The 26688-nt window shown below is 38.4% G+C and overlaps 2 protein-coding genes across 2 annotated transcripts in view; one reads left to right on the top strand and one right to left on the bottom strand.

Moving 5' to 3' along the window:
• Positions 1-14147, bottom strand: part of LOC139918031 (uncharacterized) — a 33428-nt gene extending 19281 nt beyond the window's left edge. The window contains exons 1-16 of the mRNA XM_078290612.1: positions 14091-14147; positions 13423-13620; positions 13102-13286; positions 11453-11468; positions 10664-11137; positions 9813-10010; positions 9492-9676; positions 8515-8530; positions 8065-8250; positions 4865-5062; positions 4543-4727; positions 3725-3740; positions 3278-3451; positions 3042-3110; positions 2383-2535; positions 1910-2028 (exon numbers count right to left, since the gene is read on the bottom strand). Coding sequence (XP_078146738.1) covers positions 1910-2028; positions 2383-2535; positions 3042-3110; positions 3278-3451; positions 3725-3740; positions 4543-4727; positions 4865-5062; positions 8065-8250; positions 8515-8530; positions 9492-9676; positions 9813-10010; positions 10664-11137; positions 11453-11468; positions 13102-13286; positions 13423-13609 — 2361 coding nt within the window. The 5' untranslated portion in view covers positions 13610-13620; positions 14091-14147. The remainder of the gene's footprint in view (positions 1-1909; positions 2029-2382; positions 2536-3041; positions 3111-3277; positions 3452-3724; positions 3741-4542; positions 4728-4864; positions 5063-8064; positions 8251-8514; positions 8531-9491; positions 9677-9812; positions 10011-10663; positions 11138-11452; positions 11469-13101; positions 13287-13422; positions 13621-14090) is intronic.
• Positions 14148-18421: 4274 nt separating this feature from the next.
• LOC139918030 (heparan sulfate glucosamine 3-O-sulfotransferase 2-like) lies at positions 18422-23844 on the top strand. The gene is made up of 2 exons (XM_071907285.2): positions 18422-18924; positions 23226-23844. Exons 1-2 carry the CDS (start codon positions 18422-18424, stop codon positions 23842-23844), a joined length of 1122 nt encoding a protein of 373 aa, XP_071763386.1.
• Positions 23845-26688: the final 2844 nt, after the last annotated feature.

Below are 26688 nucleotides of genomic sequence, written 5' to 3' on the forward strand. Positions count from 1 at the left end.
GAAGTTATTATTTATTTATTAATTTATTTATTGTTTGTTTGTTTTTTTGTTTTTTGTTTGTTTTTTTTGTTTGTGGGACAATCAGTCTATGGCCTTATTTGGTCAAGCCCAGGCTATAGTCCAAAATTTCCTCTTTGACTAGAATTTGATTGGAGGCTGATGGAGACTGTACAGACAGCAGCCGAACACTGTTGTGACTCAAATCCTTAATTTCCATCAATGGAACCAAACCATATTATACTCTTCATCTTAGTTTGAAACTCCTGTCCCTCTGAATATGACATGAAAACAGGATTATGTTTCAATGATTGGATCTTGACTTCATGTACAAGGATCTTCAAGATGCTCAGAAAGTGTGATTACCTTGTTAAGAACCTCACTGACTGCATCTTTATTGCGTTGGCAGTCTAAAAGTCCCCTGGACTCAGAGAAGAGACAGTCCACAACGAGTACAACAGAACTGTTGTTCACCACTCTGCTGCTGTTTGACACAGTGCAGTTTGGGTTGAAGGTGTGGTGCATCACCACCAGGATCACTGGATTAAATCCTAAGAGTTATGTAAAGACAAGCAACACAGATCATCCAGTTTGCAACAAAATGCCAAATTATAATAATACTCTATTGTCCATGTCACTTCATGTGCAATGAATGGCAGTTAATCCTTGGGATCTCTGCATGTTTACCTGAGATGTCAGATAATGCTGCAGTAATGTCGGTCTCTATGCGACTGACAATGGGACAGAAGACTATGGTCACATCACTCTTGTCAGGTGAGTCGACCTCAGTTGCACCTCCTTTGATGAGTTGTTGAACAAATTTCTTATGAGATTCCAAAGTGTTGCTGGTCACAAGTGTATAAAAATTTTCCATTTTTGCTTTCCCTGGAAAAGAATAGCTTCATTTAGTCAAAGGTTTCACTGGTACAATCACCTAAAGCTCAAGAAAAACAGTAAACTTATGTACTTTGGTGCATGAGGCTTGCTGCTGTTCAATGTGATGTTTTACTTCCAACTGCCCACGTATGAAAACGTCACATGTGGTGGTAATAGACACCATTGGAGCCATTTCTAGTGGGTTGACTGCTTTTCTGTCCAGCACCTAGTATTAGTTTGGATGTGCGTGCTTTTGTGTATCTTTAGTTTATTTTTTTTAAATGGATAACCAGAGAATGTAGGTCAAAATTAGCAAGGGTATAAAACAGTAGATAATAAAATAATATACAATATCTACATTAACTTTCTTGCAGGTTAAGGTCACAGGTTTCATAACCTCAACAGCCGCTGTGTCCATCAACAGTCATGTGTGCTGCAGAAGTGTCCTTTAGTAAGACACCAAACTCCTATCTGTTCAATAATTGTAAGTCACTCTGGATAAGACCATCAGCTAAATGTAAACAGTAGTAAATGTTTCCATGCTGTGAAAATGACTGGAGGTCGTGGAAGTAAAGCAGAGGATTTGAATATTAAAAAATGAGTCTTTTTCCCGACAAATAAAATCAACTGTATGCAGTTCGTATTCACTTCATTTTAAGAATATTTTCATTCATATTGATGAGTAATTTAATTTTAATGGTTAAAACAGTTGTTTATTTTCACTACAAAACACTGAGGTCATCATCATCTACTCACCAATTGTCTGAGCTAAATTTTCACCTTGAAGTCTCTCCATTTCAGTGTTGAGATCATTTATCTTCTGCCCTGAAATAATATATATATTGGACATAATATTATTAGTATATTAACAAACTGTTAATTATTATATTAATTTAAGCATTACGTGAGTTAGGTTTATTTGCTTAATATGCAGATTGTCACAAAAGGATTTGATTCTCTGTATTGATGTTCTCCAGTTTATTGCGTATTCCAGTTGCCTACCTTGGTGTTCAATTTGCTTGTTTCTTTCCTCCACTAGTTTATCTTTCTCTCTCACTTGTTCCTGCATTTTCAGTAGTTCATCGTCTTTCTCTCTGAACGTATTGTTGAGCCTCTCCAGTTCTTTGTCTTTATCTTGCAGCTGTTTGTCCTTTTCTGCAAACAGAGTGTGGTTTGGTTCTTTTTGATGAGTAATTTGATTTTGAATGGTTACAACAGTTATTTGTTCATCATTTTCACTACAAAAACACTGAGGTCATCATCATCTACTCACCAATTGTCTGGGCTGAATTTTCACCTTGAAGTCTCTCCATTTCAGTCTTGAGATCATATATCTTCTGCCCTGAAATAATATTGGACATAGCATTATTTTTATATTAATGAACGGTTAATATGTGAATTTAAGCATTAAATAAGTTGGGTTCATTTGCTTAATATACAGATTGTCACAAAAAGTTTTGATTCTCTGTATTAATGTTCTCCAGTTTACTGTGTGTTCCAGTTGCCTACCTTGGTGTTCAATTTGCTTGTTTCTTTCCTCCACTAGTTTGTCTTTCTCTCTCACTTGTTCCTGCATTTTCATTAGTTCATCTTTGTTCTCTCTGAACTTATTGTTGAGCCTCTCCAGTTCTTTGTCTTTATCTTGCAGCTGTTTGTCCTTTTCTGCAAACATAGTGTGGTTTGGTTCTTTTTGATGAGTAATTTGATTTTGAATGGTTACAACAGTTTGTTCATCATTTTCACTACAAAAACACTCAGATTAACATCATCTACTCCCCAATTGTCTGGGCTGAATTTTCACCTTGAAGTCTCTCCATTTCAGTCTTGAGATCATTTATCTTCTGCCCTGAAATAATATATGTATACATATATCTATATATATCTATATATATATACATATATATATATATCTTGTATATAATATTGCTTAATATGCAGGTTGTCACAAAAGTTTAGATTCTCAGTATTAGGGTTAGGGTTAGTAAAGCAGAGGATTTGAATATTAAAAAAATAGTCTTTTCCCTGACAAATAAAATCAACTGTATGCAGTTCATATTCACTTCATTTTAAGAATATTTTCATTCATATTGATGAGTAATTTACTTTTAATGGTTAAAGCAGTTGTTTATATTCACTACAAAACACTGAGGTCATCATCATCTACTCACCAATTGTCTGAGCTAAATTTTCACTTTTCAGTCGCTCCATTTCAGTCTCGAGATCATTTATCTTCTGCTCTGAAATAATATTGGACATTGTATTATTTCTATATTAATGAACTGTTAACATGTGAACTTAAGCATTAAATGAGTTAAGTTAATTTGCTTAATATGCAAATTGTCACAAAAAGTTTTGATTCTCTGTATTGATGTTCTCCAGTTTACTGTGTATTCCAGTTGCCTACCTTGCTGTTCAATTTGCTTGTTTCTTTCCTCCAGTAGTTTGTCTTTCTCTCTCACTTGTTGCTGCATTTTCATTAGTTCATCTTGCAGCTGCTTGTGGTTTTCTGAACGTTTGAGGTTTGGTACATTGCTTGAAAACCCTGATAAGGTCCATAACCTGTTCAGTAGGGTCTGAGCTAAGAAAAAAAAAGATGCATTAATGATATAATAATGAGCACAAAAGCTAATGAGGAAAGATGAACTTGTGTCCAGTAAATCTTATGAGGAAAGACAGATATGGTGTTACAGGAGGCTAAATAACAGGTTGTAACAGGGGATTAACCTGTTAGGAGAATGAAGATCATAAAAACCATAAGTATTTCCAGACAGAGCACTGTAGCTCATTGTTGAGGGATGACAGGCAACATATGATGTATTGAGAATTTTTTCAGAGTTTGGTTTAGATTTACCTTTTGGAAGATCCATCTGCAAAACAAACAGTATTAGTGTCAGTATCAAACAAGAAAAATATGCTTCTCACAATTCTATTATGCCACTGGAAATGAAATATTATAGCACTCAATCAATTTGAGTGCAAACAAATTCTTATCCTGGCTGCTCTTGTTTATATAATGATCATCAAATTTTTGTTTATTCATGTGATATACAGGTGAGAGTGGTCCAAGAACCATCAAAAACTGGAATGCATGGTTTGGTTCTTGGGTAGTAAGCATAAAAACATCAGCAGAATTAAGCCTCTAATACTGGGTGAATGGGAGTAAAACTGCAACCTGTTTCCAAATTTAGGCAAATATCACCCTCATTTAGTATAAAACAAGATTATAATTACCAGTATCATTTACAATACCTGTAAATACTGAAAGTAAAATTTAAATGGAAACGTCATTGACGTCCATGATTTCATAATGAAGTAAGTTTGTTTTTTTTATTTATATATTTATTTATTTATTCATTTGTTTGTTTGTTTGTTTGCTTGTGGGACAATCAGCCTATGGTTTTATTTGGTCAAGCCCAGGCTATAGTCTAAAATTGTCCTCTGTGACTAGAATTTGAATGGAGGCTGATGGAGACTGTACAGACAGCAGCCGAACACTGTTGTGACTCAAATCCTTAATTTCCATCAATGGAACCAAACCATATTATACTCTTCATCTTAGTTTGAAACTCCTGTCTGTCTGAATATGACATGAAAACAGGATTTTGTTTCAATGATTGGATCTTGACTTCATGTCCAAGGATCTTCAAGATGCTCAGAAAGTGTGATTACCTTGTGAAGAACCTCACTGACTGCATCTTTATTGCGTTGGCAGTCTAAAAGTCCCCTGGACTCATAGAAGAGACAGTCCACAACGAGTACAACAGAACTGTTGTTCACCACTCTGCTGCTGTTTGACACAGTGCAGTTTGGGTTGAAGGTGTGGTGCATCACCACCAGGATCACTGGATTAAATCCTAAGAGTGATGTAAAGACAAACAACACAGATCATCCAGTTTGCAACAAAAAAGACAAATTATAATAATACTCTATTGTCCATGTCACTTCATGTGCAATGAATGGCAGTTAATCCTTGGGATCTCTGCATGTTTACCTGAGATGTCAGATAATGCTGCAGTAATGTCGGTCTCTATGCGACTGACAATGGGACAGAAGACTATGGTCACATCACTCTGGTCAGGTGAGTCGACCTCAGTTGCACCTCCTTGGATGAGTTGTTGAACAAATTTATTATGAGATTCCAAAGTGTTGCCGGTTACAAGTGTATAAAATTTTTCCATTTTTGCTTTCCCTGAAAAAGAATAGCTTCATTTAGTCAAAGGTTTTACTGGTACAATCACCTAAAGCTCAAGAAAAACAGTAAAGGTCTGTTTTTTGGTGCATGAGGATTGCTGCTGTTCAATGTGATGTTTTACCTTCAACTGGCCACCAGGTGTTAGTGTTGTTCGTAGTGCTTTAACTCCTACTGTGCAGGCAAGAAAACGAAAGTTAATAATAACGACAACAATAATAATAATGAAGAAGAAGAAGAAGAAGAAGAAGAAGAAGAAGAAGAAGAAGAAGAACTTTAGTAGCACAGAAGTAGAGATTTGTGAGTGATTCACAAAAATGCATAATCGCCTTTTTAAAAAGAAGAGTTAATATAATTAAATATTTTCAACCCAAATGTTCAGTTTTAAACCATCCGTTCAAACCTTAAGCTGTAAACGTGTCTTCAGCATTTAATCATAGCCTATATTAGCCTATCACTCAGCTACAAGAGAAATTGCATTTCAAATGCTACCTCACGGTACCTTATAGGCGTCAAAATCCACCAGTGGATATTTACCCGCAGCTTCTGCATTTACGGGAAATCACAAGTAGCCGCTTTCACTTTCATTATACCCAGTCAGCACCAAGTTAAAGTGACACGTTCAGTTGTAAACGTGTTTTCAGCATTTAATCAACCTAATAGGCTATTGTCAAACAGTTACAAGTCAAACTGCTTTTCAAATGCTCCTTCACGGTACCTTTTAGGCGTCAAAATGTCCTCTTGTTGGGATTTTCAAACAATGATGATGACTGCAGTGCTCCACCAGTGGATATTCACCCGCAGCTTCTGCATTTATGAGAAACCACAAGTATGCTTTCACTTTTACTATAACAAGTCAGCTCCAAGTTAAAGTGACACACAAACACACGGGTGGGCATTAGTCTACAGTTTGATGCATTGTCATAATCTTACCACCAGGTGTCAGCATCGCTCTACCCTACTGTTTAATAACTAAGCATTATCTTAGGACATTCAAACCATTGTCCTCTATAAAACTTGGGCCTACAAAACTCCACCTGCTCTAGGTGTGACAACTCTGTAACACAAAATAAACACTGCTTAATACTGTCTAGGCTTATTTATGTTTCATATCATTACAGTAGAAATCCAAAAGAGGAGAAAGAAGGCGTATCCGGAGACAAAATCAACAAAATTAAAGGTTGAATGGATGACTGACTAAAGGCAAACCAGGTTTATTTACTACTACTACACTATGAAGTTCATCTGGATGTTCAAAACAAAAACATACAAAGTCATTCTTCCATTCATTGTTAATGAAGCAGCTTATACTGTATATAGAGTATTGGTTAGCCTATATAGGAATAAATCAGGCTCTGCAAATCATTAATTTGAGCAGTATTCCCTTTTAAGCTGCATTCATAACCTAATGAGGTGTCAAGTGACATTTTGATTGACGCACAAACATCAAAGTGATTGGTAACATTTATTAGACTTGGGTGGGCACTGATTTACAACAGAGTGTGTACAGTTTATGATCCACATTACACCAAGTGTACGTTTAACATCCTATATTCTACCTGCCCTATATTCTTACCTGTGAAACAAAATGTAAAGTTCCATCAAACTGAGCAGAAAGAATATCTCTCATGAGCTCACTGCACATTCACATGGACATCAACAGCACAGCACATGGTGAATCAACAGTCTAACAAAATGCAAAAATTACAAATAATAATAAGCAAACACAACTATTTGCATCATTTATTGAAAGCCACACAAAATAATCTATGAAATAAGGCAAAAAGTGATAACAAGCCAATCTTTACTACTTGAGTTTTGACAGAGGCGGTCATTAACACAGCTAAATTGAGCTCACTTCATTATTAAGTGACACCTGAATATGTGATCTACTTAAACATTTGAAAGATGATGATGATGATGAAGACTTTGTTTGGTTCTCCATATCTCGGCTGTCTCTTTTCACACAGTGGAACTAGTCAGACAATAAGACGTCTTCCAAAAAGGCGATGCAGAGTTTCCATGAAGGCTCTTCAGGGTCTGACAGCTTTGTACCTCCATCATCACATTAGACCTGCTGAGGAGCACCGGACGACTGCACTCCTCCCCCTGTACAACACATTACAGCCTCTGATCAAGACATTGAAATTATCTTAACTGGTGTGAAACAAAATGGAAAGAATGCAGCATGATATTCCAAATAGTTTAAACACAAATAATTAAAAACAGCCAAAGGGTAGTAAAAATAAATTATAATATCAAGATATCAAGGAAGGAGAGCTGATGTGATAATAGAATATAAAGGACTCTATGAGATTATGAGATTGGCATTCATGAATACCAACATGTAAACCAGTCACACAGAATTGCATATTTGAAAAATAAAAAATATTGAACATTCATATTTTCATATTCATCTAGATATTTTATATAGAGAGCAACAACCTAAATGTGCAGCCAGTCTTCCACACTAATGAGCCAAAGACCATTGCAGAAATCCTTACAATATACAAAATAAATTGTACAGCTGCTACAAATACAGCTCAGATTTATTATGAGTGAGATGTGAGGATATCACAATCTTATCAGCCTATTTTTACTGTTGTATTACTGCTAGAATAAGTGACATTGCATTAGGTGACATACTAGATAATATTAAGAATGACTTCATTCTTACTAATGAGTAATTACATTACCTAATTAAATTACCTGTTAAAACAGTTCTTTGTTTATTATTTTCACTACAAAACACTGAGGTCACTCACCAGTTGTCAGGGCTTAATTTTCACTTCTCAGTCTCTCTGTTTCAGTCATGAGATCATATATCAACTGCCCTGAAATCATATATACATTGGACATAATATTATTAGTATATTTATTAACTGTTAATCATATAAATTTCAGCATTAAATGAGTTTATTTGCTTAGTATGCAGATTGCCACAAAACGTTTTGATTCTCAGTATTGTGTTCTCCAGTTTATTGTGTATTCTAATTGCCTACCTTGCACTTCAATTTGCTTGTTCCCCTCCTCCAATAGTTTTTCTTTCTCTCTTAACTTATTTTTGATCCTGTCCAGTTCTCGGTCTTTATCTTGCAGCTGTTTGTCCTTTGCTGCCAACAGAGTGTGGTCTAGTCCATTGCTTGAAAACCGTGATGGGAGCTGTGACATGTTCGGTTGGGTCTGACCTAAAAAAGATGCTTTAAATTATATAACTGAACTTGTGTCCAGTAAACCAAGGAGGAAAGACAGATATGTTGTCACAGGGGGAAAACTAAATATATAACAGAAGTTGTAACAGGAGATTAACCACAGTAAGGTCAGAAGTGACCAACATCTGAATGAAAAAACTATAAGTATTTCAAGACACTGTAGCTCATCTTCCCTTTGTTGAGGGATGACAGGCAACATATGATATAGTGACATTTTTTCAGAGGTTGGTTCAGATTTACCTTTTGGAAGACCCATCTGCAAAACAAACAGTATTGGTGTCAGTATCAAACTCTTTATAAAATCTGTCTTATATAGAAGGTAAATATGTAGCCCTACTTATTGTAATATGAACTGTAAAACAGGGGAAATCAGGCATTTTTGACATGAAGAAAACACAGACTCAGTCACTACTATCATTCTCAAAGCAATAAAAGTGGGGAAAATTTCCAGAATTATTAGAGATGGAAAAATATGCTTTTCACAATTCTGCTATGCCACTGGAAATTAAATTTTATAGCGCTCTGTCAATCAATTTGAGTGCAAACAAATTCTTATCCTGGTTGTTCTTGTTTAGAAAATGATCAAATCATCAAATTTCTGTTTATTCATGTGATATACAGGTGAGAGTGGGTCAACAACCATCAAAAACTGGAATGCATGGTTTGGTTCTTGCGTAGTAAGCATACAAACATCAGCAGAATTAAGCCTCTAATGCTGGGTGAATGTGAGTAATAGGTGCAACTGCAACATGTTTTCAAATTTAGGAAAATATCACCCTCAGTAAACAAGATTAGGCTATACCAGTATCACTTACAACACCTGTAAATAATGTAAGTAAAATTTAAATGGAAATGTCATTTACCCCCATGATTTCATAATAGAAGTTATTATTATTCATTTATTTATTGTTTGTTTGTTTGTTTGTGGGACAATCAGCCTATAGGCCTTATTTAGTCAAGCCCAGGCTATAGTCTAAAATTGTCCTCTCTGACTAGGATTTGAATGGAGGCTGATGGAGACTGTACAGACAGCAGCTGAATACTGTTGTGACTCAAATGCTTAACTTCCATCAATGGAACCAAATCATTTTATACTCTTCATCTTAGTTTGAAACTCCCGTCCCTCTGAATATGACATGAAAACAGGATTATGTTTCAATGATTGGATCTTGACTTCATGTGTAAGGATCTTCAAGATGCTCAGAAAGTGTGATTACCTTGTTAAGAACCTCACTGACTGCATCTTTATTGCGTTGGCAGTCTAAAAGTCCCCTGGACTCATAGAAGAGACAGTCCACAACGAGTACAACAGAACTGTTGTTCACCACTCTGCTGCTGTTTGGCACAGTGCAGTTTGGGTTGAAGGTGTGGTGCATCACCACCAGGATCACTGGATTAAATCCTAAGAGTTATGTAAAGACAAGCAACACAGATCATCCAGTTTGCAACAAAATGCCAAATTATAATAATACTCTATTGTCCATGTCACTTCATGTGCAATGAATGGCAGTTAATCCTTGGGATCTCTGCATGTTTACCTGAGATGTCAGATAATGCTGCCTTTATGTCGGTCTCTATGCGACTGACAATGGGACAGAAGACTATGGTCACATTGCTCTTGTCAGGTGAGTCGACCTCAGTTGCACCTCCTTGGATGAGTTGTTGAACAAATATCTTATGAGATTCCAAAGTGTTGCCAGTTACAAGTGTATAAAATGTTCCCATTTTTGCTTTCCCTGAAAAAGAATAGCTTCATTTAGTCAAAGGTTTTACTGGTACAATCACCTAAAGCTCAAGAAAAACAGTAAACTTATGTACTTTGGTGCATGAGGCTTGCTGCTGTTCAAAGTGATGTTTTACTTCCAACTGACCACCAGGTGGCAGTATTATTCATACTATGATAATAAGGTTTTTAAATCGCTATACCCGGAGAATGTGGGCAATGGTATAAAACAGTAGACAATAAAATAATATACAATATCTACATTAACTTTCTTGTAGGTTAAGGTCACAGGTTTGATAACCACAGCAGCCGATGTGTCCATCAACAGTCATGTGTGCTGCAGAAGTGTCCTTTAGTAAGACACCAAACTCCTATCTGCTCAGTGATTGTAAGTCACTCTGGATAAGACCATCAGCTAAATGTAAACAGTAGTAAATGTTTCCATGCTGTGAAAATGACTGGAGGTCGTGGAAGTAAAGCAGCATAGAGCATTTGAGAATTAGTGCTTTTCCTGACAAATAAATTCAAGTATATGCAATTTATATTCACTTCATTTTTAGAATAATTTCATTCTTATTGATGAGTAATTTAATTTTTAATGGTTAAAACAGATATTTGTTTATCAGTTTCACTACAAAAACACTGAGGTCATCATCATCTACTCACCAATTGTCTGTGTTGAATTTTCACTTCCTTGCTGTTCAATTTGCTTGTTTCTTTCCTCCAGTAGTTTGTCTTTCATCTCCAGCTGTTTATCTTTCTCTCTCACTTGTTCCTGCATTTTCATTGGGGCACTCTGAAAATTTTCAAGTTGTTCATCTCTGTCTTGTCCCTCTCTGCTTGAATCTTCCCAAGACATGTCTTGGTCGTCCATATCTTGAGATTTTTTCTGTAGTTCAATTTTCATCTTCTTGTTCTCTTCCTTCATTTGATTTAGTTGCTGCTTATTTGCAGTCAGTTCTTCTTTTAATTTTGTTACTTCATCTTCTGTCTCTCTTAATTTTTTTTTGGTCCTCTCCAGTTCCTTGTCTTTATGTTGCAGCTGTTTGTCCTTTTCTGCCACCAGAGTGTGGTTTGGTTCATTATTTTTGAAAGGGTTCAATTTTGATAGGCTCCATCCTTGGTTACACTGCGTCAGAGCTAAACAAAAAAAAATGTATTAAATGATATGATAATTAGCAGAAAAGCTAATGAGGAAACATGAACTTGTGTCCAGTAAAACTAAGGTGGAAAGACAGATATGCTGTCAAAGGAGGCTCGTTAAATATATAATTCAAGTTGTAACAGGAGGTTAACCACAGTAAGGTCCAAAGTGACCAACATATGAATGAAAATCATAAAACCTATGAGTATTTCTAGACAGAGTAGCTACTGTAGCTCATCTCCCCTTTGTTGAGGGATGACAGGCAATATATGATGTATTGAGATTTTTTTCAAAGGCTGGTTCAGATTTACCTTTTGGAAGATCCATCTGCAAAAAAAAGTATTGGTGTCAGTATCAAACTCTTTATAAAATCTGTCTTATATAGAAGCTAAAGTTGTAGCCCTACTTATTGTAATATGAACTGTAAAAACAGGGGAAGTCAAGCATTTTGACCAGAATTACTTCTGATGAAAAATATGCTTCTCACAATTCCATTATGTCATTGTAAATAACAATAAATACTGGCCATTTTGCTAAAATGTTTGCAAACAATACAAAAGTCAACAATTTATCATATTTCATCATCTATCTACTAATTCGAGGAATCTGTCTGTGAGTGAGTGTGTGTGTGTGTGTGTCCGTCGCATATCTCGAGAACCGTTCGTCCGATCTACGTCACACTTGGCGGGTGTATTGCTGGGGACCCAAGGACATGCAGTGTCGAGTGTGAAGTTGTTTGGATGAGCGGTTCTCGAGAAAACTGCAAGCAGCAATACCGGAGGCCAAGCAATCGGCCCGTTCCGAACAGGCATGTTTTGAACGGGCACTGCACTAGTTATAATGCCCAGTCAGTCAATTTAACTGCAGACAAATTCTTATCCTGGCTGCTCTTATTTACATAAAGATCAAATTTATGTTTATTCATGTTATATACAGAAGAGAGTGGACAAGAACCATCAAAAACTGGAATGCATGGTTTGGGTACTAAGCATACAAACATCAGCAGAATTAAGCCTCTAATGCTGGGTGAATGGGAGTAATAGGAGCAACTGGAACATGTTTCCAAATTTAGGCAAATATCACCCTCAGTATAAAACAACAAGATTATTATTGCCAGTATCACTTACAATACCTGTAAAGACTGTAAGTAAATTAAAATGTCATTTACTCATTTATTTATTTATTTAGTGGGAAAATCAATCTATTTGGTCAAGCCCAGGCTATAGTCTAATAAAAATCCTCTCTGACTAGAATTTGAATGGGGGCTGATGGAGACTGTACAGAGACAGCAGATGAATACTGTGTCTCAAACTTCCATCAATGGAACCAAACCATTTACTCTTCATCTCAGTATGAAACTACTGGCCCTATGAATATCAAAAACTGGAATGCATGGTTTGGGTAGTAAGCATACAAACATCAGCAGGATTAAGCCTCTAATGCTGGGTGAATGGGAGTAATAGGAGCAACTGCAACATGTTTCCAAATTTAGGAAAATATCACCATCATTTAGTAAACAAGATTATAATTACCAGTATCACTTATAATACCTGTAAATAAAATTTAAATGGAAATGTCATTTACCCCCATGATTTCATAATAGAAGTTATTATTTATTTATTAATTTATTTATTGTTTGTTTGGTTTTTTGTTTTTTGTTTGTTTGTTTGTGGGACAATCAGTCTATGGCCTTATTTGGTCAAGCCCAGGCTATAGTCCAAAATTTCCTCTTTGACTACAATTTGAATGGAGGCTGATGGAGACTGTACAGACAGCAGCCGAACACTGTTGTGACTCAAATCCTTAATTTCCATCAATGGAACCAAACCATTTTATACTCTTCATCTTAGTTTGAAACTCCCGTCCCTCTGAATATGACATGAAAACAGGATTATGTTTCAATGATTGGATCTTGACTTCATGTACAAGAATCTTCAAGATGCTCAGAAAGTGTGATTACCTTGTGAAGAACCTCACTGACTGCATCTTTATTGCGTTGGCAGTCTAAAAGTCCCCTGGACTCATAGAAGAGACAGTCCACAACGAGTACAACAGAACTGTTGTTCACCACTCTGCTGCTGTTTGACACAGTGCAGTTTGGGTTGAAGGTGTGGTGCATCACCACCAGGATCACTGGATTAAATCCTAAGAGTTATGTAAAGACAAACAACACAGATCATCCAGTTTGCAACAAAATGCCAAATTATAATAATACTCTACTGTCCATGTCACTTCATGTGCAATTAATGGCAGTTAATCCTTGGGATCTCTGCATGTTTACCTGAGATGTCAGATAATGCTGCCTTTATGTCAGTCTCTATGCGACTGACAATGGGACAGAAGACTATGGTCACATCACTCTTGTCAGGTGAGTCGACCTCAGTTGCACCTCCTTTGATGAGTTGTCGAACAAATTTCTTATGAGATTCCAAAGTGTTGCCGGTTACAAGTGTATAAAATTTTTCCATTTTTGCTTTCCCTGAAAAAGAATAGCTTCATTTAGTCAAAGGTTTTACTGGTACAATCACCTAAAGCTCAAGAAAAACAGTAAAGGTCTGTTTTTTGGTGCATGAGGATTGCTGCTGTTCAATGTGATGTTTTACCTTCAACTGGCCACCAGGTGTTAGTGTTGTTCGTAGTGCTTTAACTCCTACTGTGCAGGCAAGAAAACGAAAGTTAATAATAACGACAACAATAATATTAATGAAGAAGAAGAAGAACTTTAGTAGCACAGAAGTAGAGATTTGTGAGTGATTCACAAAAATGCATAATCGCCTTTTTTAAAAAGAAGAGTTAATATAATTAAATATTTTCAACCCAAATGTTCAGTTTTAAACCATCCGTTCAAACTTTAAGTTGTAAACGTGTCTTCAGCATTTAATCATAGCCTATATTAGCCTATCACTCAGCTACAAGAGAAATTGCATTTCAAATGCTACCTCACGGTACCTTATAGGCGTCAAAATCCACCAGTGGATATTTACCCGCAGCTTCTGCATTTACGGGAAATCACAAGTATGCTTTCACTTTTACTATAACAAGTCAGCTCCAAGTTAAAGTGACACACACACACACCTACAGTTTGGTGCATTGTCATAATCTTACCACCAGGTGTCAGCATCGCTCTATCCTACTGTTTAATAATACTGTCTAGGCTTATTTATGTTTCATATCATTATAGTAGAAATCCAAAAGAGGAGAAAGAAGGCGTATCTGGAGACAAAATAAACAAAATTAAAGGTTGAATGGATGACTGACTAAAGGCAAACCAGGTTTATTTAATGGAGACAGGGTTTGGACTTAACACCACTACACTTCGAAGCTCATCTGGGTGTTCTAAAGATCTACAAAGTCATTCTTCCATTCATTGTTAATTAACCAGCTTGAGTATATGATTAATCAGGCTTCTGCAGATCATTCATTTGAGCAGTATTCCCTTTAAAGCTGCATTCATAACCTAATGAGGTGTCAAGTGACATTTTGATTGACGCACAAACATCAACGTGATTGGTAATGTTTATTAGACTACGGATGATTTACAACAGGGTGTGTACAGTTTATGATGCACATGACACCATGTGCTATCTGTGAGGCTGATTCTACATGAATCTGTAATGTAAAGATGTCTGTGTCATGCTGTATCTGCACTGTGCGTCTGATCAGTCAGGATGAGCTGAATAAATAGAGATAGATAAATAGAGCCCACACGTTAGATAAATAGAGACCACATGTCCCCCCAGGCTTAACTTTGAGAAATGTGTGGTGCCAGTGATGGAGTGGTCAATAAAAAGGTGGGCAAACCATGACCTCCAGTCGCTGGTTCTTATAAGGCAAACGACCACCAATATAAAGAAAAATGAATTCTTCTTTTACAAAGGCATTAATGTTTTACTGTGCATACCAGGGGTTTCCAAACTAAATTGTATTTTCTGTTACAAAAATATATAATTAGAATATCAATATTACATGTAAGCTAATTTAGAAGATAATTCAATCATAACATTGTTATTAGGCTATAATACAAAACAAAACAAAAAGAAAAAAGAAAAGGGGCATCTACCCCAACTCCCCCAATCAGATTATGTTAAAATCAACCTTATTTTCAAATTTTGACGTTGCTCTTATACTTTAAGATCAACATAAATGTTACTTGAACACATAGCCTATATATAAAAAAAAATTCTTCGTTTGATTGTTGTCTGTTTGAAGTCCTACCTCGGGTCTTGCTCCGGGTTACCCAATGCATTCCTCTATCATTCCCTCACTTAACTTCAAGTGACTAAAATGAGTAGTGACAGTAAACTATTCTTCATTTTGCCGGACACTGTGGAGCCCCATGCATTAGTTTATGCCAGTCTTAAGACGTGGGTAAACTCTGTTCCGCAAATTAAAATGTGGGTAAAGTGATCTTTAGGTGGGTTTACCCTCCACTACATCCCTGGTGACACTGGAACAACAAGCTGCGCACTCAGCAGAGGTGATTATAACATTTAATCACCGGCCCTATCGCCACGCTGCCGCAGTCTGGGCAGGCTTCTCGCCCCGAGGTTTGATTTACCCGCCCTCTTCCCGAGGAAAAATCTCATTCACTAGACGGATTGCTGAGCGGGCCTCTCCGACCTGCCCCTATAAATCATTCTTTAATCAGAGGGCTCTGAGATTGGGCGCAGGCACCCACGGGAGCACCGGTGACACCTCAACTCCTCCCTCTCTGCAGCCCTGGGAGTTTTCCCCCTTCTCTTCTCTCCTCTGGCTCGTCTGCGCTTGTATCAGTCATCTTGAAAGAAAGAAAGTAAGAGGGATGACCCGCCCTCCACCCTCTGCTCACACCGACACACTCAGTTCCTCTACTAGGAGGGGAATGAACTTCAAGATGAGGGACAAGATTGCCGACTTAAGGACGCTAGGGGACGCAAACTACCAGGTCTCCTAAATCTGCACTTTCAGTTGGGTCCAGTGGTTCCCAAACTGGGGTCCCCTGCTTTCAAGAGGTCCCAGCAATGGATTAGTTCAATTTCACTATTACTTCATTCATTCACTATAACCAAATGAGAGTATGTTTAGAAATAACTACTCTGATCAAGAGGTTTCACTCTACTTTGTTATCTCCACACTTGCAGAAAGACAACAAAACTCTTCTCAGATGGTGGTCTCTGGAACAAAACCTTTATCAAATGAAAGTCTGCGGTCTAAAGTACATCACAATGCTTATCTTGGTTGTCTGTTATTCTCACAAATAGGCCCATTCCTGGATGGGTGTTGAGATTGGTTCTTCTGTCAAGTCAGTGGTCAGAGGGAACCAAGTTAATCATGACTATATCTAAAGTGGTTTGGGAAATGGCACAATTGTGCACTTCTGAGCTACAAACAGAACTGCTCAGGCTCGTAAATGTATTGCAGCTAAGAGTTCTATTTTAGTGCAATAACGTTAGGTTAGTAATGAGGTAACTCATGGGGCTGGTTGCTTGTGCATGGATTAAGCCTAGTAGACTGAGATTTCAGTTTCAGTTTCAATCAATTGATGTTAAGCTTGTAGTTCAAAAGACATGCAGGTCAGGTTGAATTGAAGACTCTAAATTGCCCATAGGTGTTTGTGTGTAGTATGTTGTATGATGTATATGATCTATGTATAGTATGTATATGTATGTAAACAATGTATATGAAGTATTTACATAGGCTATGTGACCTAGTGTAGGATGTATATGATGTGTATGTATATGTATTATGTAGTATGGAATATAACATAGTATGTAAAGCCCCTTGAGACTTGACTGTGATAAAGGGCTATATGAATAGACTAGACTAGTCAGGGACTAGGCTTAATCCATGTCCAAGCAACCAGCCCATAATGTCCTAAATTATTATCCCTATCTTTCACTTTGGTAATCATTCTATTATTTGCAGTTATAGCCTATACAATAGGCATAAAGTCATGCATAGGGACCCATGTTTCCAATCAATAACACAAAGGTCAGCGGTTATTAAAGTGGGATCCGGGGACCACCAGGGGACCTTGAAAGGGTTCCAGGAGGTCCAACAGTTTAAAGCTGCATTAGGCAACTTTGTAAGTCAGCAGCTCCAAATGACATGTTTGAAAATTTGACATTTTTTAACATCAATACCCAGAAATCATGTAACATGAGGTCAGCAAACTGCACAGCAAGCTCATTTTTACCAACCCAGCAGGTCTGTGATCACTTTGTACTAAAGGGAGGAGAGAGGCAAAAGATCTAATGTTGGTGAGTCCAACTTTCTCGCTCGCTGCTGTTTAGGAGACCCCCTTTTGTATTTCGCTTTTAACTTTCGATTCATCACTTCCTGTGGGCAGAGAAGTGTCTACACCTGACACCAGAATTTAATTTGGGCAAATCTACAGGGTCTCAATTAGTTGGGATGGGACGCTCTTCTCTGCTGCAGCCCCACTTTGTGATTTAGGCTGATAAGATAGTTTTTAGCTTAAAATCTTCCCTATAGTGTAGCTTTAGATAGATTTTGATTATAGGTTTCACTGCTCCCTCTACACCTACAGGCCTAGACAAAGTTATGGAAATACTATACTAAATCATATCTCACCACTAAAATCTTCGCATATGGGGTTCCTTAGGACAAAATCGGGTCCATTGTCAAATGTGCATCTAACAGGGGTCCTTAGCATGAAATAGTTGGCAGCATGAAATAGCTGAAAGCCTTTATCCCAATATGCTGTTTATGTAGGCTAAGCTTTCATGGTTAGAAGAAGGCTAAAAAACTATGCAGCAGCCACTCTATGGTGCGGCAAAAAATGTCCCTGCTTGATAGGAAATGTGTGAAGTGAGATGAGTGAGGTGAGGAAGCTGAATAGGTTACTTTTGGAAATGCAAAGATGCTCTGACGTCACGCTGTTGAAATATTTTTCTGTCGCTCAGGCGTTTGGAGCTGACAGTCCGGTGAAGTTGCCAGAGAGCGCACTTCCCTTGTTTTCCACCCGTGCGTAATGGCCATGGTCATGTCCAGGACTTCCACAGGAGGATATCATTTCCAAACTCATTGCGCAGTGAAGGATGGCTTTTTAATTAATGAACCGAAGAGAGAGGACACAGATGGACTGGGTTGGCATGATCCGCGATGAAGTGATGGAAGTGTAGCCTACCAATTGACAAAACGCAGAAGTGCTCTGATGTATTTTTTTTCTTCAGTAGAGACAGCGCACAGTGTTCAGGCATAGAAGCGATTAAAACAATCAGAAAGCAAGGAACGCAAAATCAATTAGAAAAACATGCACTATTCGTATCCATGGAGAGATGGCATGCGTGCTCCTCCTCAGTCGAGTTCTGCCGTCCTCACACAGGCTCACAAGAACATCTATTTGTTTATTATCCATCTTCCTTACATATTTGTGCTACTGTGTACTATTCTCTTCCGATACCATCATGCAAAAGTCAGGTGATCCAACGCCCAGCTGTCGGCGCGTCCCGGTTGATGGAGGCAAAAGGCGCCTTCAAAAATCTCTCTCTTGCGTTTTGCCTTTGGATGCAAGGCAGAGCAATGTGCATACATCTCAGCTGAAAACCGACCAGAGACCCCTTTCGTATTTCAACACTGTTCGGAATGACACGCCGAGTCCTTCGATGGGTAATTTAAAGTTTGGGAATAAAAAGTTGCCCAATGCCATAATAGTCGGTGTGAAAAAGGGTGGGACAAGGGCTGTGCTGGAGTTTATCAGAATTCATCCAGACGTGCGAGCAGTTGGCACCGAAACACACTTTTTCGACAGGAACTATGACCGAGGTCTAGACTGGTACAGGTAAGAACACGGCTTACCTGCACAGGTGTATGTCTGAAGTCTAGTCCAGTGGTACTCAAACGTGTTCATGTCACGGACCACCAAATAGATAAATTACCAAATAGATAAATTAAGCAATGGCCACAATTTGATAAGATTTTGTCTCAAGAACCCCCATATGGGAAGATATGTTGTTATTGATTTGTTATTAAATTGTAAAACTCACATGGAGAGATAATGGTGGAGAGTGAGACTATGATTACAGTAGTCATTGTTATACGATTCTCTAATTGGAATGATTACTAGTAAGTTAAATTGCAGTGGAATCAAACTATTATCCTACTCATTTTGCTGGGGGACCCTCTCAAATCCCCTCAAGGACTCCCGGGGGTCTCTGGACCCGACCTTGAGAACCACTCCTCTAGTCTACTGTGCTTGCTGGATCTTGAACTCATGTACCCTATAGCTTATTTTAGGCCTGCTCTCTTCAACATAACTGGATAATGATGGTAAGACACAAGTTTATAAGATCATGTAGGCTAGATATCCCATGTAATCTATATGATGATTTTGACCAATGTCAATTTTGGCAAATTCAAATTGAATTCCAAATTTATTCAAACAAATATATAATTCACATGGAACTCAGAGTTCAGTTTTGGTTTGTTTATACATCAATATATATGTTGTTTTATAAGTCTTGAATACTCAAGTTTAAAGGTGCTATGTGTAGCATGTTTTAAACTTAATATGATTGTCAAATTAACTGTGATACCTTGGTGGTCTTCCACATATAAGGGTATGTGTGTGTATGTGTTTGTGGTGGGCTCTTGGCCTCTATTCATAGGTATGCTTTCTTCTTTTCTCTTGTTTTTTTTGGGGGGTGCTGCTTTAATGAATTGTGATTGATATTGTCTAATGTTTTTCTCTCTTAAAATAAAAAAATAAAGACAAAAACCATGGTCGAAACAATTGGCAGCCTCTATCGCACGCCAGTGTTTGTTAGTGCTAGTGTTTCTCAAAATTAAGAATACATTTCCCCATAAACCCAGCTACTGCTTCCTGTGCAAAGACAATGCTGATACTGCAGCTAAAAGTTCCCCCTCCCTTTCCCTGGTGTTGCTCTCTCTGTGTGTGTGTGTTTTCTCTTTTTCACTTTACTCAAGTGGATAAACATGTTGGAAGTGCTTTCCACCGGCCCTCCACTCGTTCCGCCATCTGCCATTGCGAGAAACTTTGAAAGCTTTAGCTCTGTTTGTACTGAAAGAACAGCAGCCCTCTTCTTGTTTTGTGATGTAAAGCTATTCAGCAGATTTCTCGTAAAATCCAGCCTGGTGGTACACAATGTAAAATGCAGTGTAGAGGCAGGTAGAGGCTGCCAGTCTTCTCAGCAATTGTCTTGTTTGTTTACGGTAATTATACTGATGTCTCAAAATTAATGTTAAAATTAATGATTTATTGATGTTAAAATGCTACATGTAGCACCCTAAACAAAGTGCAGTCATATGACACTATCAAAGTGTATTGCCAGAAATAGTTGGCAATACATTTTATGGACAGTTATGTTCCCATACCTATATTAAACATTCCCATCATCATTCTATACGATAAATATATACTGGAAAATACCTGTCTGTCCATAAGATTTTCAGCAGCACTTGAACTCCGGTGTATTACACATTCATGTCACTGAATAAGGGCTTCATAACAATTGCATGGCACATTCAACCTCTCATGAAATTACCATTTTAAACTGGAAATATGTTTTGGATTTAGCCATGAAGCAGCAAGGCTTTTAACTAAATCTAAGAGGCGTGACCATATTAGCCCTATTTTAGCTTCTCTACACTGGTTGCCAGTACATTTTAGAATTGATTTCAAGACTGGACTATCACCTTACATCTCTGACCTTTTATTCCCCTATGAGCCAAATCGCAGCCTGAGATCCTCGGGCAGTACAGTTCGTGCGCTGTTCCTAAATCCAGGCTGAAAATGAAGGGAGATCGGCCTTCTCAGTAAGGGCACCGTACTGTGGAACAAGCTGCCTGAGGAGATCAGGCTGTCTTCTTCAGTCTCTTCTTTTAAATCACTCCCAAAAACGTACTTTTACAAAGTTGTTTTTACTTAGTTTTTGTGTTCAGAATGATTGCCATCATATTTCTGTTTTACTGGTCACTTAACCAAGTGACCTTGTTTCAAAAAGTGCTCTATAGGCTAAATAAAGTTATTATTATTCTCATTAGTAGTAGTATGAAAAGCTGCACACACATACACACGCACACACAAATACATTTAACACTAATGATTAGCTGTCATGTAGCCTGCTGCAGGGACTTTTATCAATAGTGTTATAAAATAATCTGAGACTGAAAAATATCTCCACTAATTGGTACTTCAGCACAGTAGGCTGCTGAAGCCCTTTCATCTCAGAGATATGTCTGAACCCTAGCCTATTACGGGTGTGTGATTGTCAGCTGTCAAACCTGTCAAAACAAGGTCAAAGGCTAAACCACTGACTTGTGAGGATTGCTTTCAAAATAAACATTTGCTTTTCAGCAAAAACTCTCTTTTGAATAGTTAGACAACAACAAAGGCCAACTATTCTTTTGAGTGGTCATATTATTCCATTTTTTTCTTCACAACCAGCTGGGTCCGTTATCAATCAACAGGTGATAGTAATCAAGCGGCAGGTGTCTGACTAGAGGCTTGGCAGTTGCATCACAAATCACCTAACAACCGCGGCTGGCGCCATCATGGAGGTCCATTAGAGAATTGGCTGTGCACAAATAATGGCTAAATATAAAAGAGAACTGGCATGGCGAGAAACAGAGAAATACCTGAAAAAGATTGTTGTGGTGTGGGTGTAGATCCATTCAGTAGCGTGTGAGTGTGTTTGTCTGTCTCTCCATGTTCACCCTGTGATGGTCTAGCAACTTGGCCAGGGTGTTTCCCTGCCTTCTGCCCAGTGCATGCTGGGATAGGCTCCAGCCCCCTGAGACCCTGAAAAGTAATAAGTAGGTAAAGATAATGAACGAATGAATTAGTTTACATTCAAAAACAGCACAGAAATGAACCCTATTGCATTCTGCTCTCCTCACTGCCACTGCTGCCCAACAGCTGTGGACCTCCACTATGGCAGCCAGAGGATGCGTTAGGTCGCCTGAAAGCCCTCCATAAGAGCTCATTATCAATACCAAGAATTCAGTCGAATAAAACAATCAGAAAGCAAGGAACGCAAAATCAATTAGAAAAACATGCACTATTCGTATCCATGGAGAGATGGAGTCGATACTTATGTCCTTGTGGGAAAATGAACTTCTCAAGAACATGAGCACAGAGAATGCATTACAGTTCGAGATGGGCTGTGCGCTTGAGCTTACAGTTTCAGTCGACTGTGCTGTAGACTATAGTGCTGTTAATTTTTGCCAGCTAATTTAGACATGGTGCATTGCTCTCACCATTTGTTCTTGTCGGTTGCCAAATCAATGCATCTTCAATACTTTGTGGATTGCAAGGAAACTTCCAGAATCTTCATCCGTCCTCTGTCCTTGGCATTCTTTTGTTTTGGAATCATACTTCTGATATTGGATATTATATCATACGCGACATGGGGGACACAAAAACGCATATTGAGAAAGTGTTACATTAGTAGGAATTAATTTTAGTTTTTTGTTGTTTCCCCCCCCCCCCTACTATTTTTAGCATGGCTCTTTTTATACCCCTATTGACACCAGCAAGGCTCTGGTGCTGAATCAGTTGTCAAAGTTTTACATCTCACTGATGTAAAAAACATTTTTTTAGTTTAAGTGCAGGTCTACCTGTTAAAAGAATATCTTACAAGTACAATGGCCTAGTTTTTAGACCCAGAAGTAACCCAACAGAGTCACCCTCCTCTATGTGTTCTGTTTGCATACCTGGTGATTTATTACTCTTGAACCAAATGCCGGGCTGATGCACAGGAGAGATGTCTCCGAGACAAGTCTCCTGTGACAACATACTACTATGACTTTGCTTCAGTGCTCCTATTATCATTTTCATCGGGAAACTGGGTTCAGAGCCAAACTGGAGCTTCCTAGTTAGGGTGATTTTGTGCCTTTGCAACTCACTGGCACAATCCTGGCCTAAATAGACATTTAATGTACACTTTTTCCATTTGACAGCATAAATGGAAGGGCATTTTGTTGTATTGTTGTAAAGTAGGCAATTCAAAACAATTATACGATGAATATACTCCACTTAAAGTAATGTGAATGTCAATATGCCTTAAGGTAAAACATATTTTACTCAGGCTTTCATTTTATGTCTTTTCATCCTTCATTCAGAGGTCTAATGCCAAGGACTCTGGAAAGCCAGATCACCATGGAGAAGACACCAAGCTACTTCGTGACAAAAGAAACACCCCACCGGATCTCTGCCATGTCCCGAGATACCAAGCTCATCGTCGTAGTTCGTGACCCTGTCACCCGTGCAATATCAGATTACACACAGACTTTATCCAAAACGCCCGACCTTCCAAGTTTCCAAGACTTGGCCTTCAGAAACCAGAGCCTGGGCCTTGTGGACACATCCTGGAATGCCATTCGGATCGGCCTGTACGCTCTGCATCTTGAGAACTGGCTTCGCTACTTCCCTCTGGCTCAGATCCACTTTGTCAGCGGAGAGCGCCTTATCACGGACCCAGCAGGGGAGTTGGCACGAGTGCAGGACTTCCTTGGGCTAAAACGCATCGTCACAGACAAACACTTCTATTTCAACCGGACCAAGGGTTTCCCTTGCCTCAAGAAGCCGGAGAGCAGTAGTTCACCCCGCTGCCTGGGCAAGTCCAAGGGTAGAACTCATGTGCAGATAGATAGGGATGCTATTGAGCAATTGCGAGACTTCTATAGACCTTACAATGTCAAATTTTATGAAATGGTGGGCCATGATTTCAGATGGGAGTGAAGAGGTTTGAGGAATATTTATAAGTGGTACAAGAAAGACTTATGTCTTCTATGAATGTACAAAGTCTTTCAAAAATGGTTTGCCTGCAGTGAATGAGTTATATTTGTCATGGCTGAGCAGGATAGTTAGCTATCGGCAATTTCTGGACAATTTTGGAGTGAAAAAGCAAGGACAGCATTATTCTTTAGAATGACACTAATGAGCAAAGTGAAATCTGAGATGACATTGCTTTTTTGATAGTGTAATTGAATTTGTCAATTCCCAGGCAACATCAGTATCCCGTATGTTGTGAGATATAACCATCATTTTAGCTTCAGGATCTCATGATTTCTGTTCCTGCAGTATTCGTGCTGACTAGCTTCCCCATTTGCTGACTGGTGTATAAATGCAAGGAAATTCCAGAGAATGGGATTACTTCCTCTTAAAACCTGCTTCACTAATCAAGACAGGGTTTAAAAGTGAGACCTTGGAAAATGTCAGTGATGTCTTCAGGGAGGGCAGTATTAAGCTTCAGCACTGTGGGGGTATATCTGAAATGTGAAGCCATAATGCAAATACTAAAGCACCTTCAGCTGAAGAAGCATAACTTAAGTCTCATCAGTTTCTATACTGGGCTATAGATTTTTTTTTTTATTTCATACATAGCATGAATAGGATAAGTTGTATGGTGTAATATTCAATGCTTCACTTTGTGCTTACTTTGATTTATGCAAAATCTATGTTTATGTTCCTGTTACAAAAGTAATTCCTCACTGCCTTAGCCACAATGCTTTTCCATCTCAACCTCGTTAAATAAAACAGAAACACAAATAAATCCAATGAAATTATTATCTCTGTCTTGGCTGAAGTAACATTTACACACCTTGACTTTGACCTTGTTATATTGCATTTCTCAAAAATGCATTTTGAATTGAACCTCTGTCTTTTGTCCCCGTCCTAGACCATGCCTTCCCCTGATTCCTGTAATTCCAACTCAGACATCAGCCCTCTTCTAAATTGAAAATTTGGTGTCACAATTGAAAGTTGAACCTCTCATGAAAGCTGTCAAGCTGTGTACATCCCTTTCCATCTAGGTTGTGAGGCAGCTATATAATTGCAGTTCTCAACACACCAGACCACGTAGGAGTGTTTTCATTTTTTTTTTTCACCCCTGTTACCAGTGAAAACATATCCTCATTCTTTAAGGTGCGTTGCATTCTGTAAGGTTTGTTGTGTGCCTTGCTGGTGGGTGGGTGGTGGGTGGGTGGGTGTAGATGGAGCTTGGCTAAAGAATTCCAATCACTTTTCAAAGACAAAGGAGGGAGCACCTAGTTGTGGCAGGTTATCAAATAGATTCTGGGACCACTTGTCACATGATTGCAGTGAAAAGTTTAGATTTGGCTACTTGCTATGAATACTAAAACCAGGCTGTCTGAGCTTGAGCCAGGCTTACAAAATGAGAAACAAAATTCTGCAGCAAAGAAACAATTCATGATATATGGTAAAGGGATAAAAGGACATGTCTTATGAATTGGAACAGTGTGCATTGAATGATTAGGCAGTCAAATGCCAGAATATACAATAGGATATCCTGAACAGATCCAAAATAAAATCAGTTTGCATGGGCAGCGCAAAAAGCACTGAGCTCATCACACACAACAATGAGCAAGATATCTACAAATTTATAACAGTTCAGATCCTACACAAGAGTGAGCAGACTCATGCCGGTCAAGAGATACGAAGAGACGAAGCCTTCAGTGAAGTTCTGATAGTAAACAGAACAACAGTGACTTATTCTGCATTTTAATATGCAACTTTAAATACCACAAATAATAGACTTAGAATCTGTTTTCTCAACCAATAATGCACTCATCAATTGGAGAGTAACATTTTCATGTCCAGTAAAATGTAGGACACATTGCTCCCCTGTGTTATCCACATACCTCAGAAGTCTATTACTTTTATCTATTTGAATAGCACTTCAAATGAAGCCGTCTTGAAATTTACAGTTTGTCATTTTACAGAATATTGTTTACAGATTTTGACTTAGAGATACAGAAAATGTTTCTTCAGCTCAGGTAAGCTAACACCTGTCCCAGCTTTTACCCCCCTATTTGTTCCTTCTCTTTTTGTTCTCATGCCTCCCCTCTTCTCCTTTTCTTTGAATTAAAAACAGTGTATTGTTATGAGAAAATCCATAGATGATACTACACTTTGTGTGTCCCTCTCTCTGCTCAAATGTCTCATTTTCCTCTTTCCTACCAGGCTCTCTTTCTCTTGCCATCTTTCTCTCTGTCCTAACATTCATTAAACTCACACGACCTGCAGGTTGGGGCGTAGGGAGTGTGGCTCCACCACCTCTGATGCCCTCCTTGTCATCATGCTCGCCAGCAGCTCATTTCTGTGGCTTATTGAGCACACACAGGTGAGCGTCAATCCAGTAGTCACTGTGAGCGGCATCTCTCTATACGGTACACATGGGTCCTAATTAGGACTGAGGGCTGGAGAGGAGCAATCCCCTAGAACACGCATCAGCCAGAGTCTGATTAGACTCTGCCCGTGAAAGGCTCTCCAGAGATTGCTTGCAGGTCAAATCTCTCTCTCTCTCTCTCTCTCTCTCTCTCTCTCTCTCTCACTCTCTCTCTCTCTCTCTCTCTCTCTCTCTCTCTCTCTCTTTCTCTCTCTTAGCTTTCTTCTCTAATATGAATTCTCTTAGGAACCAGCCCATGCAAATAATGAAATCCTTTGCATTTTGTAGCACTATGACATGACCTATTTGCACCCAAGCTAATGAGGTGCTTGTTAAGCTTAATCAGTATTTGTTAAAACTGATGTGAGGACTGTCTGGATTAATGTTGTGTGTTG

Source organism: Centroberyx gerrardi, chromosome 20 (genome assembly GCF_048128805.1).
Source record: "Centroberyx gerrardi isolate f3 chromosome 20, fCenGer3.hap1.cur.20231027, whole genome shotgun sequence".
In the NCBI taxonomy this organism is placed as follows: domain Eukaryota; kingdom Metazoa; phylum Chordata; class Actinopteri; order Beryciformes; family Berycidae; genus Centroberyx; species Centroberyx gerrardi.